Source organism: Oncorhynchus kisutch, unplaced genomic scaffold (genome assembly GCF_002021735.2).
Source record: "Oncorhynchus kisutch isolate 150728-3 unplaced genomic scaffold, Okis_V2 scaffold4016, whole genome shotgun sequence".
In the NCBI taxonomy this organism is placed as follows: Eukaryota; Metazoa; Chordata; class Actinopteri; order Salmoniformes; family Salmonidae; genus Oncorhynchus; species Oncorhynchus kisutch.
Genome location: NW_022265961.1, coordinates 21,277 through 35,000, shown reverse-complemented (window position 1 = coordinate 35,000; position 13,724 = coordinate 21,277). Strand labels below are relative to the sequence as shown.

The window sequence follows — 13,724 nt, the reverse complement described above, 5'->3', positions numbered from 1 at the left end:
GAGGGAGAAAGGGAGGGGGTGAGGTAGTGAAGGAGGGAGTGAGGTAGTGAAGGAGGGAGTAAGGAAGGGAGTGAGGTAGTGAAGGAGGGAGAAAGGAAGGGGGTGAGGTAGTGAAGGAGGGAGAAAGGGAGGGGGTGAGGTAGTGAATGAGGGAGTAAGGAAGGGAGTGAGGTAGTGAAGGAGGGAGAAAGGGAGGGGGTGAGGTAGTGAAGGAGGGAGAAAGGGAGGGGGTGAGGTAGTGAAGGAGGGAGTGAGGTAGTGAAGGAGGGAGTAAGGAAGGGAGTGAGGTAGTGAAGGAGGGAGAAAGGAAGGGGGTGAGGTAGTGAAGGAGGGAGAAAGGGAGGGGGTGAGGTAGTGAAGGAGGGAGGAGTGAAGTAGGGAGGAAGTGAAGGGGAGGAAGATGTCAGTGGCCTGGTCATTTCAGAACATCTGGTAAGGGGAACGACAGGTGATGTGGCTCTCCATCCACAACATACAGGACGACCTCTACAAGGAACAGAGTGTCATTTCAGACAGAGAGAGAGAGCTGGATATGCCTCCGTCTCCCACTGCTCACCTTGATCTCAGCCACGCGGGAGGAGAAGAGGGAGCGTGTGATGTCTCTCTCCATCTCCCTCTTGCTCTGCTTGTTCTCCGCCTGCTGCCCCCCCCCTCCGTACACGGCCCCGGCGAAGCCCACCTCCCCCCCGGCCGTCCAGTCCACCAGAGGGTCGTACACAAACGCCTCCAGCAGGGTCAGCAGCGTCTCCCGCCCACGACGCATCATCTGGACCACCTGACCAATCAAAGAGGAGAGGTTAGCATCATCTGGACCACCTGACCAATCAAAGAGGAGAGGTTAGCATCATCTGGACCATCTGACCAATCAAAGAGGAGAGGTTAGCATCATCTGGACCACCTGACCAATCAAAGAGGAGAGGTTAGCATCATCTGGACCACCTGACCAATCAAAGAGGAGAGGTTAGCATCATCTGGACCACCTGACCAATCAAAGAGGAGAGGTTAGCATCATCTGGACCACCTGACCAATCAGAAAAGAGAAGATTAGAATATGATTTGCATGTTTCAGAAACTTAAACAAAAACAAACAAAAACCATTTCAGTGTCTTTAAATGTGTCAGGAACGTTTAGAAATGTTTAGAAGTAAACAAGACGAAGTTATAAGTGAAGTTTGAGGTGATCAACAGCAGACAAAGCCAGGAAGTTTAAATGAGTTTAACGTCTCCTAAATGTTCCACTAGCTAGTACCTGTTCACAGGAGAGTGTTCCACTAGCTAGTACCTGTTCACAGGAGAGTGTTCCACTAGCTAGTACCTGTTCACAGGAGAGTGTTCCACTAGCTAGTACCTGTTCACAGGAGAGTGTTCCACTAGCTAGTACCTGTTCACAGGAGAGTGTTCCACTAGCTAGTACCTGTTCACAGGAGAGTGTTCCACTAGCTAGTACCTGTTCACAGGAGAGTGTTCCACTAGCTAGTACCTGTTCACAGGAGAGTGTTCCACTAGCTAGTACCTGTTCACAGGAGAGTGTTCCACTAGCTAGTACCTGTTCACAGGAGAGTGTTCCACTAGCTAGTACCTGTTCACAGGAGAGTGTTCCACTAGCTAGTACCTGTTCACAGGAGAGTGTTCCACTAGCTAGTACCTGTTCACAGGAGAGTGTTCCACTAGCTAGTACCTGTTCACAGGAGAGTGTTCCACTAGCTAGTACCTGTTCACAGGAGAGTGTTCCACTAGCTAGTACCTGTTCACAGGAGAGTGTTCCACTAGCTAGTACCTGTTCACAGGAGAGTGTTCCACTAGCTAGTACCTGTTCACAGGAGAGTGTTCCACTAGCTAGTACCTGTTCACAGGAGAGTGTTCCACTAGCTAGTACCTGTTCACAGGAGAGTGTTCCACTAGCTAGTACCTGTTCACAGGAGAGTGTTCCACTAACTATTACCTGTTCACAGGAGAGTGTTCCACTAGCTAGTACCTGTTCACAGGAGAGTGTTCCACTAGCTAGTACCTGTTCACAGGAGAGTGTTCCACTAGCTAGTACCTGTTCACAGGAGAGTGTTCCACTAGCTAGTACCTGTTCACAGGAGAGTGTTCCACTAGCTAGTACCTGTTCACAGGAGAGTGTTCCACTAGCTAGTACCTGTTCACAGGAGAGTGTTCCACTAGCTAGTACCTGTTCACAGGAGAGTGTTCCACTAACTATTACCTGTTCACAGGAGAGTGTTCCACTAGCACGTACCTGTTCACAGGACAGTCTGAAGATGCCCTCCACCCCAGTGACTCCCAGGGCCGTCTCTATGTTGTGGGTCATACGGAACGGCACTTTCTCTGGCACACGCAGGCTCTTCCCTGGAGACCAGACAGAGAGAATCATCACACACACACACACACACAGAGAGAGAATCATCACACACACAGAGAGAGAATCATCACACACACAGAGAGAGAATCATCACACACACAGAGAGAGAATCATCACACACACACACACAGAGAGAGAAACATCACACATCAGTAGGCCAAACAGCAGTGAAATCCACAGAGCAACCTGTCTAAACCAGGAGGGTCGCTGCTCGTTCAAACCTCAGAATATAACTATTTATTTACCTTTCTCGAAGCAGACGTTGTAGTCGATGTGTACCACCTCTCCCGTCGTCATGTCAATCAGCACGTTGTCAAGGTGACGGTCGCCGAGGCCAATGATGTAGCCTACCATAGACATCACAGCAGTGGACCTGGCGTAGGACTGTGGCAGGAGGAAGAAGAGGAGCGTTCATTTCCCATTAATTAGCCACCAGTAAGGTTTTAATTTGTCTCCCCTTCCCAAGCATTAGTCCAACATGGCTTCCTTTCCTTCATCTGCACTAGTCAGAGAGCCCCAGCCAGGTGGATCCATAGAGGAAGATAGAGGACCTTTTATTTTTTAAATTTTACCCCCCCCCTTTTTCTCCCCAACTTCGTGGTATCCAATTGTTGTTAGTAATTACTATCTTGTCTCATTGCTACAACTCCCGTAGGGAGTAAGATAGAGGACCTTTTAGTATGGAAATGAACAGATCTACAAAGATGAGTTCTCTATCCAACTCTATGAGTGGATCCTGTATCCAGTCTTAGTTACGCCATGTTTTCAGATCAGTGTTATTTTCACATCAGTGCAGATGAAGGAAAGGATACGAGGAAGAAGCAGCCACACAACCTGTGTGACCTCTAACCCTTGACTGACCGTAAACCCTGTTTGACCTTTGACCCCAGCTCACCTGTGTGACCCTCCACCACTCGCTAGACGTGGTACAGGAGCACCACAGCTCTTTGGCCAGCAGGTTAGGGGGCGTGGACGCCATCAGCTCCTTAAGCACATCCCTCATCACGCTGAGCGGCCAATCCCGCCGCGAAACATCCAGGCTGAGCCCCACCCCCTTCAGGGCGGGGCCTATCTTGCTGTAGTAGAGCTCACTGGGTCGTGGAACCAGAGGGAGGGGCTGGGGCTGCTGCTGGAACGAATCCTGGGCCTGGGGGAGGAGCGAGAGACAGAAAGTGATGAGAGATGAGTAGAGACAGAGCCCAAGGCCCACGGCCCAACAAAGTGTTTGGCATTGCCATAGTTTCAATGTTGAATGTATTGAGCTCTACACATTCACAGAGAAAGTTCCTACAAGATCACACTCCACCACCCCCACAACCATTACCTTCTGAGCCTGCAGCACGGCCTCTCTCTGCTGCCAGCGCTTGTAGAGGCCGAACAGCGGCGTGGCGCCGTCCACCCATTGGATGAGTCCTGAGCGCGTCCCCAGCGGGGTGACGGAGTAGTGGCGGGCGTGGAAGTGAGGGCGCTCCTGCTGGTTCACCTAGAGAAGAACAGAGTTATGCTCTGCAGACAACAGCAGCAGTCGTATGAACACATGAAACAGCCCATCTTTCCCAGTAGCAGTTAATATTACTGGAACAGGCCTTCAGGTTTAAATCACCTATTATACTACTTCTATTATTAGTTAAATCTTTTTAACATTTTTTGTTGTTGTAATGTTTGGTGTATTTTTTCACAGTTGAACTACACAAGCCCCCATACCCTGTACTCTGTGTTGTCTCTGGCTGGACCAGCCTCGTATTTTAAATGATCAATCAATCAATGATGTTACCTTGGTGAACATGGTGTTGACTACAGAACGTACCTTGGTGAACATGGTGTTGACTACAGAACGTACCTTGGTGAACATGGTGTTGACTACAGAACGTACCTTGGTGAACACGGTGTTGACTACAGAACGTACCTTGGTGAACACGGTGTTGACTACAGAACGTACCTTGGTGAACATGGTGTTGACTACAGAACGTACCTTGGTGAACACGGTGTTGACTACAGAACGTACCTTGGTGAACATGGTGTTGACTACAGAACGTACCTTGGTGAACACGGTGTTGACTACAGAACGTACCTTGGTGAACATGGTGTTGACTACAGAACGTACCTTGGTGAACACGGTGTTGACTACAGAACGTACCTTGGTGAACATGGTGTTGACTACAGAACGTACCTTGGTGAACACGGTGTTGACTATAGAACGTACCTTGGTGAACATGGTGTTGACTACAGAACGTACCTTGGTGAACACGGTGTTGACTACAGAACGTACCTTGGTGAACATGGTGTTGACTACAGAACGTACCTTGGTGAACATGGTGTTGACTACAGAACGTACCTTGGTGAACACGGTGTTGACTACAGAACGTACCTTGGTGAACATGGTGTTGACTACAGAACGTACCTTGGTGAACACGGTGTTGACTACAGAACGTACCTTGGTGAACATGGTGTTGACTACAGAACGTACCTTGGTGAACACGGTGTTGACTACAGAACGTACCTTGGTGAACACGGTGTTGACTACAGAACCTACCTTGGTGAACATGGTGTTGACTATAGAAAGGAACTGCATGATTCGCTCATCTAGGTGGAGGTCCTCCAGACCTGAGAGGGAGAGAGAGGAGGAAGGAGGAAGGAGAGGGAGGAGGAAGGAATAGATGAGGGTCAAATCAGAGAGAGGGAGAGAGAGGAGGAAGGAGGAAGGAGAGGGAGGAGGAAGGAGAGAGAGGAGGAAGGAGGAAGGAGAGGGAGGAGGAAGGAGGAAGGAGAGGGAGGAGGAAGGAGAGAGAGGAGGAAGGAGGTAGAGTTAGGAGGAGAAAGGAGAATTAGGTTCATACTTCTATTCCTGCTGGTCGTCTGCCTGGAGGTTGTTCTGTCTGGAAGAGGTAGGGCTAGTTGCGTTAATCGTGTGTGTGTGTGTGTGTGTGTGTGTGTGGGTGTGTGTGTGGGCCACAGTGTCTCCTGACCCCTCCTGTCTCAGCCTCCAGTATTTATGCTGCAGTAGTTTATGTGTCGGGGGGCTGGGGTCAGTTTGTTATATCTGGAGTACTTCTCCTGTCCTATTCGGTGTCCTGTGTGAATCTAAGTGTGCGTTCTCTAATTCTCTCCTTCTCTCTTTCTTTCTCTCTCTCGGAGGACCTGAGCCCTAGGACCATGCCCCAGGACTACCTGACATGATGACTCCTTGCTGTCCCCAGTCCACCTGGCCATGCTGCTGTTCCAGTTTCAACTGACCTGAGCCCTAGGACCATGCCCCAGGACTACCTGACATGATGACTCCTTGCTGTCCCCAGTCTACCTGGCCATGCTGCTGCTCCAGTTTCAACTTCCACCTGACTGTGCTGCTGCTCTAGTTTCAACTGTTCTGCCTTATTATTATTCGACCATGCTGGTCATTTATGAACATTGAACATCTTGACCATGTTCTGTTATAATCTCCACCCGGCACAGCCAGAAGAGGACTGGCCACCCCACATAGCCTGGTTCCTCTCTAGGTTTCTTCCTAGGTATTGGCCTTTCTAGGGAGTTTTTCCTAGCCACCGTGCTTCTCCACCTGCATTGCTTGCTGTTTGGGGTTTTAGGCTGGGTTTCTGTACAGCACTTTGAGATATCAGCTGATGTAAGAAGGGCTATATAAATACATTTGATTTGATTTGATTTGGTCGCTACCTTTGAAGAGGTAGGGCTAGTTGCGTTCATCGTGTGTGTGTGTGTGTGTGTGTGTGTGTGTGTGTGTGTGTGTGTGTGTGTGTGTGTGTGGTCGCTACCTTTGAAGAGGTAGGGCTAGTTGCGTTCATCGTGTGTGTGTGTGTGTGTGTGTGTGTGTGTGTGTGTGTGGTCGCTACCTTTGAAGAGGTAAGGGTAGTTGCGTCCGTCGGAGCCCAGGAAGTGTAGTTTCTTGGGCTTGGTTTTGGTCGGCAGGATGGTGATGGTGTTACCAACACTTTGGATGGTCAACGCGTCCGTTGCCGACACCTCGCCCGGCAACGCCATCTCAGTGGTCGCCATGGCAGCCAGGCGGGGGCTGATGTGGTCCAGACGCAGCAGATAGCTGGTCCTCTTCTGAGCCCTCTGCTGGAGACTCAGCATGATCTAGGAGACAATTTAAAACTTTCATTTAAATCCATTTCAACAGAAAAAGTACAGTATACATTTTAAAAAGGTTTCAGATACATTGGACGGAAACAAAAAGCACCTTCACACACAGACACGGACCAAATTTACCCTTAGCACAGATCTAGGATCAGCCTCCCTTCCCCCAACCCTCATCTTAAAGGAGACTGGAAACACTTCAGGAAGTGAAGAGATGTCTTCAATCCCCTAAAACTAAACATCTCCCTTTAACATAGAAACATCTCCCTTTAACATAGAAACATCTCCCTTTAACATAGAAACATCTCTATTTAACATAGAAACATCTCTATTTAACATAGAAACATCTCTAACATAGAAACATCTCTATTTAATATAGAAACATCTCTATTTAACATAGAAACATCTCCCTTTAACATAGAAACATCTCCCTTTAACATAGAAACATCTCCATTTAACATAGAAACATCTCCCTAACATAGAAACATCTCCCTAACATAGAAACATCTCCCTTTAACATAGAAACATCTCCATTTAACATAGAAACATCTCCATTTAACATAGAAACATCTCCATTTAACATAGAAACATCTCCATTTAACATAGAAACATCTCTATTTAACATAGAAACATCTCTATTTAACATAGAAACATCTCTATTTAACATAGAAACATCTCTATTTAACATAGAAACATCTCTATTTTGGGGGAGGATTTTGTTGTTGAAATCTGTATTGAAGTCGACTTATTCATGTTACCACACTACAACGTATTGACTACCTTACATGTATAAGGAACGTTAGGGGTTAAGGGTCAAGAGGTCCCGCGCAACGGGGCACGGTACGGCGTGAGGAAAAAGGGTGAAGTGTAGAAAGTCCATGTTCTGTTTATTTATTTAACCAGGCAAGTCAGTTAAGAACAAATTCTTATTTTCAATGACGGCCTAGGAACAGTGGGTCAACTGCCTGTTCAGGGGCAGAACGACAGATTTGTACCTTGTCAGCTCGGGGGATTGAACTCGCAACCTTCCGGTTACTAGTCCAACACTCTAACCACTAGGCTACCCTGCCGCCCCTGTTCAAATATATTATTGTTGAATATGAATGTTCGTTAGGAGGGACGCAAAGGACAACAGTCTAGTTTGAGTTCCTGATAAGGCAGACCCGTTGCTGAGGAAACGGGACCTTCAGGGATGAGGAACTCAACTGGAGATAAGATCAACAGGTAGAGAAGACACTGCTGGGAGGGGGGCCACAGGGGCCCACCCTGAAGAACATCTGATTATAGACCTATCCCATACAGACACACTGCTGGAGGGGGGCCACAGGGGCCCACCCTGAAGACCATCTGATTATAGACCTATTCCATACAGACACACTGCTGGAGGGGGGCCACAGGGGCCCACCCTGAAGAACATCTGATTATAGACCATACAGACACACTGCTGGGAGGGGAGGGGGGCCACAGGGGCCCACCCTGAAGACCATCTGATTATAGACCTATCCCATACAGACACACTGCTGGGAGGGGGGCCACAGGGGCCCACCCTGAAGACCAACTGATTATAGACCTATCCCATACAGACACACTGCTGGGTGGGGAGGGGGGCCACAGGGGCCCACCCTGAAGACCAACTGATTATAGACCTATCCCATACAGACACACTGCTGGGAGGGGAGGGGGGCCACAGGGGCCCACCCTGAAGACCATCTGATTATAGACCATACAGACACACTGCTGGGAGGGGGGCCACAGGGGCCCACCCTGAAGACCATCTGATTATAGACCATACAGACACACTGCTGGGAGGGGGGGGGGGGCACAGGGGCCCACCCTGAAGACCATCTGATCATAGACCTATCCCATACAGACACACTGCTGGGAGGGGGGCCACAGGGGCCCACCCTGAAGACCATCTGATTATAGACCATACAGACACACTGCTGGGAGGGGGGGGGGCACAGGGGCCCACCCTGAAGACCATCTGATTATAGACCTATCCCATACAGACACACTGCTGGGAGGGGAGGGGAGGCCACAGGGGCCCACCCTGAAGACCATCTGTTAAAAGTCCTATTTCCACACCCATAAGGCTCCTAGACTCAGGCAGGGCCATGACAATACCAGTGAGAGGAACCTACTGTGTTTCTGCCCAGCAACAGAGAAGGTGTGTATCTTAGACACAAGGAGATGACGACTCCTAGTTAGAAGGTATAGAGATGTGTTTGTGTGATGTCTTGTATGTTGTCTTCGCATCTGTATGACCCAGCGAGTGAATAAAGTTGGGTTTGAGCTTTTTCTAGGTCGTCTGAGAGGTTTTTTTTCTCTGTTTGTTGAGCCCTTAAAACCAGTTGATCCTATGGCTGAATACTGCCCCCTTTGGAGGAAGTACGTGCCCATAGTAAACTGAAAATATTTTTTCCCAAAATTGCTAATATATGCATATAATAATTATTATTGAATAGAAAACTCTAAAGTTTCTAAAACCGTTTAAATTATGTCTGTATGTAAAGCAGAACTCCCAGGGCAGCCTTTCTTCCAAACTCTCTCTTCTCAACAGAAAAGTTGGGTCAACTTTGACGTCATCGCCCCCACCCTTCCCAACCAGCTACGGATCCAGGAACAGTTTCTATGTGTTCAGCGCGATGTCTGCTTTCAAATGACGCGTTCTTTGTGAGAATCTAGCGCGCCCCCGTCCTTTGGCGGGCTAAAACATTGGGGTCACGCGAATATACATGCACTCTATTGTGCGTCTCTGCCTTTTTTTCCATGAAGCACCAATTGACTTCGGTTTGTCCGTTCGCGCTGATCTTTGTTTTACACGATTAAAACATCCTTAAGCTCGATTCTGCACTTAGTTTGACCAGTTTAGTCAACATATAATATGTAATTTTGAAGTTTTGATGCGCAAGAGTGCGGGACCAGAAGTCATTTTGGGTGAATTTCAGCAGAAGCTGTTGGCATATGCTTATACAGAGACACACAACTTGAAACCAAACGATGTATTGGGTAAGTATAACTCCTTCCACGTCTTCTGATCGAAGAACATCAAAGGTAAGGGAATATTTATGTGGTTCATTTTGGGTTTCTGTGCTCTCCAAACGTAGAGGAGACATACAGCTAATATCTGAGCGCCGCCTCATATTATAGCCTAGTGAACGAATTCTGTAACGCTAAAAATAAATGTAACACAGCTGTTTTATTAAGAAGAAGTGTATCTTTCTAACTATATGTAGAACATGTATATTTAGTCATGTGTATTGCTTGTTATCTGATGTTATCTGTCGGAGCTATCATCATTTCTCCGGACATTTGAGTAGCATTTTTCAAAAATCTCGTCATTGTAAACAGAGATTTATGGATATAAATAGCATATTATTGAAAAAAAATAAAATGTACTGTATAACATGTCCTATTACTGTCATCTGATGAAGATTTTCAAAAGGTTAGTGAATTATTTATTTATTAATCCTGCTTTTATAAGTTTATATTTTCTGGGACAAAATGGCCGCTTCTTGTCTTTTGTTTTGGTGGTCTAATATATAAATGTGTGGTGTGTTTTCGCCGTAAAACATTTTAGAAATCTGACTTGCTGGGTAGATGAACAAGGTGTTTATCTTTCATTTGAGCTATTGGACTTGTATAGGTGTGGAGGTTAAATATTTCGAATAATATTTTTTCGCATTTTGCGTTATGGTAATGAGCTGAGCCTGTAGTCACGATCCCGGATCCGGGATGGGTAGGATCAACTGGTTTTAACAATATGGGTAGCACCATCTGGAAATGCCATAGTAAGACCCTAACAGTATGGGTAGCGCCATCTGGAAATGCCATAGTAAGACCCTAACAATATGGGTAGCACCATCTGGAAATGCCATGGTAACAACTGACGCCCCTTTCCCAATGCATCCATGGCAGGTTTGAGCAAACAGAGTTTAGGCACGGGGACTGAAAGTGGCACCTGGTCTCCACTGGACCTGAAAAGGTTCCGTTGTCATTGAGATCAGGACAGTAACATTAGGGTAAGAAACTGTACACAATGTTTTTACGTTGGTAATTATAATATTTACAATTTAAAACTATTTATTCTGATGGATAAGATTGGTGCGAAATGAACTTTGGTTTTGATAACAAGCAGAGTAGACAGTCAGCCAAAACCAGACACGCTAGTCAGCTGGGTTTCTCTCTCGTCTTTACGATGCTAATATTCTCCTTGTCAATACGAGCATCTTATTTTGTACAGTTACCAATTCAAAGACCATTTGTCATTAGCTAGATATCTCAATATCTGCGGTGCTGTTCATTTTAACGTCATCTCCCCGAGTCTACCTTTACCCATTAGTGGAGGACAATGCGAAGCTGATCCAAGATCAGCTTATAGTGGCAACGTCACCCCACCCCCTCAGGGAACGGGAACGTCACCCCACCCCCTCAGGGAACGGGAACGTCACCCCACCCCCTCAGGGAACGGGAACGTCACCCCACCCCCTCAGGGAACGGGAACGTCACCCCACCCCCTCAGGGAACGGGAACGTCACCCCACCCCCTCAGGGAACGGGAACGTCACCTCACCCCCTCAGGGAACACAAACGTCACCCCACCCCCTCAGGGAACACAAACGTCACCCCACCCCCTCAGGGAACACAAACGTCACCCTACCCCCTCAGGGAACACAAACGTCACCCCACCCCCTCAGGGAACACAAACGTCACCCCACCCCCTCAGGGAACACAAACGTCACCCCACCCCCTCAGGGAACACAAACGTCACCCCACCCCCTCAGGGAACAAACGTCACCCTACCCCCTCAGGGAACACAAACGTCACCCTACCCCCTCAGGGAACACCCCCCCCACCCCACGGTCCTGGTCATACCTGTTTGAACGGGACCCAGCTGCTGGCCGGGTTGGCCGGGTTGTGAGGGCTCTTCAGTCTCTCCAGGGCCGAGGTGATGGCGTCCCCGTAGGTCTGCTGGAACCAGGTCTCGTGGGGGGTCTCGGCGGGCGTCGTGGTGATGCTCCTCACGTGGTCCAGAGCGAACACCACGGGACGCATCAGAGCGGAGTGCTTCTCACACATGATGGCCACCTTCTCCTCCCTGACAGACGAGACACACTGTTCATCTATGCTCCTTTGACTGAGGTTAAAACATACATGTTGAGACAGGACAGTGTTGTATAGTTAGAGAGTGAGAAGTGCAGAGGGTCAGAATGAAACCCAGTACCTGAGACGGGGCCGAGGCTACCCAGTACCTGAGACGGGGCCGAGGCTACCCAGTACCTGAGACGGGGCCGAGGCTACCCAGTACCTGAGACGGGGACTAACCTCTGGTAGCCTAGGCTACCCAGTACCTGAGACGGGGACTAACCTCTGGTAGCCTAGGCTACCCAGTACCTGAGACGGGGACTAACCTCTGGTAGCCTAGGCTACCCAGTACCTGAGACGGGGACTAACCTCTGGTAGCCTAGGCTACCCAGTACCTGAGACGGGGACTAACCTCTGGTAGCCTAGGCTACCCAGTACCTGAGACAGGGACTAACCTCTGGTAGCCTAGGCTACCCAGTACCTGAGACAGGGACTAACCTCTGGTAGCCTAGGCTACCCAGTACCTGAGACAGGGACTAACCTCTGGTAGCCTAGGCTACCCAGTACCTGAGACAGGGACTAACCTCTGGTAGCCTAGGCTACCCAGTACCTGAGACAGGGACTAACCTCTGGTAGCCTAGGCTACCCAGTACCTGAGACAGGGACTAACCTCTGGTAGCCTAGGCTACCCAGTACCTGAGACAGGGACTAACCTCTGGTAGCCTAGGCTACCCAGTACCTGAGACAGGGACTAACCTCTGGTAGCCTAGGCTACCCAGTACCTGAGACAGGGACTAACCTCTGGTAGCCTAGGCTACCCAGTACCTGAGACAGGGACTAACCTCTGGTAGCCTAGGCTACCCAGTACCTGAGACAGGGACTAACCTCTGGTAGCCTAGGCTACCCAGTACCTGAGACAGGGACTAACCTCTGGTAGCCTAGGCTACCCAGTACCTGAGACAGGGACTAACCTCTGGTAGCCTAGGCTACCCAGTACCTGAGACAGGGACTAACCTCTGGTAGCCTAGGCTACCCAGTACCTGAGACAGGGACTAACCTCTGGTAGCCTAGGCTACCCAGTACCTGAGACAGGGACTAACCTCTGGTAGCCTAGGCTACCCAGTACCTGAGACAGGGACTAACCTCTGGTAGCCTAGGCTACCCAGTACCTGAGACAGGGACTAACCTCTGGTAGCCTAGGCTACCCAGTACCTGAGACAGGGACTAACCTCTGGTAGCCTAGGCTACCCAGTACCTGAGACAGGGACTAACCTCTGGTAGCCTAGGCTACCCAGTACCTGAGACAGGGACTAACCTCTGGTAGCCTAGGCTACCCAGTACCTGAGACAGGGACTAACCTCTGGTAGCCTAGGCTACCCAGTACCTGAGACAGGGACTAACCTCTGGTAGCCTAGGCTACCCAGTACCTGAGACAGGACTAACCTCTGGTAGCCTAGGCTACCCAGTACCTGAGACAGGGACTAACCTCTGGTAGCCTAGGCTACCCAGTACCTGAGACAGGGACTAACCTCTGGTAGCCTAGGCTACCCAGTACCTGAGACAGGGACTAACCTCTGGTAGCCTAGGCTACCCAGTACCTGAGACAGGGACTAACCTCTGGTAGCCTAGGCTACCCAGTACCTGAGACAGGGACTAACCTCTGGTAGCCTAGGCTACCCAGTACCTGAGACAGGGACTAACCTCTGGTAGCCTAGGCTACCCAGTACCTGAGACAGGGACTAACCTCTGGTAGCCTAGGCTACCCAGTACCTGAGACAGGGACTAACCTCTGGTAGCCTAGGCTACCCAGTACCTGAGACAGGGACTAACCTCTGGTAGCCTAGGCTACCCAGTACCTGAGACAGGGACTAACCTCTGGTAGCCTAGGCTACCCAGTACCTGAGACAGGGACTAACCTCTGGTAGCCTAGGCTACCCAGTACCTGAGACAGGGACTAACCTCTGGTAGCCTAGGCTACCCAGTACCTGAGACAGGGACTAACCTCTGGTAGCCTAGGCTACCCAGTACCTGAGACAGGGACTAACCTCTGGTAGCCTAGGCTACCCAGTACCTGAGACAGGGACTAACCTCTGGTAGCCTAGGCTACCCAGTACCTGAGACAGGGACTAACCTCTGGTAGCCTAGGCTACCCAGTACCTGAGACAGGGACTAACCTCTGGTAGCCTA

The 13,724-nt window shown here is 49.4% G+C and overlaps 1 protein-coding gene across 1 annotated transcript in view; it reads right to left on the bottom strand.

Moving 5' to 3' along the window:
• Window positions 1-13,724, bottom strand: part of LOC109883951 (serine/threonine-protein kinase SMG1) — a gene marked incomplete at its 5' end in the record, with an annotated part of 73,653 nt that overhangs the window by 38,969 nt on the left and 20,960 nt on the right. Inside the window, 8 exon segments of the mRNA XM_031821787.1 lie at window positions 557-775; window positions 2,239-2,348; window positions 2,607-2,745; window positions 3,257-3,508; window positions 3,686-3,844; window positions 4,895-4,965; window positions 6,207-6,453; window positions 11,328-11,550. Coding sequence (XP_031677647.1) covers window positions 557-775; window positions 2,239-2,348; window positions 2,607-2,745; window positions 3,257-3,508; window positions 3,686-3,844; window positions 4,895-4,965; window positions 6,207-6,453; window positions 11,328-11,550 — 1,420 coding nt within the window.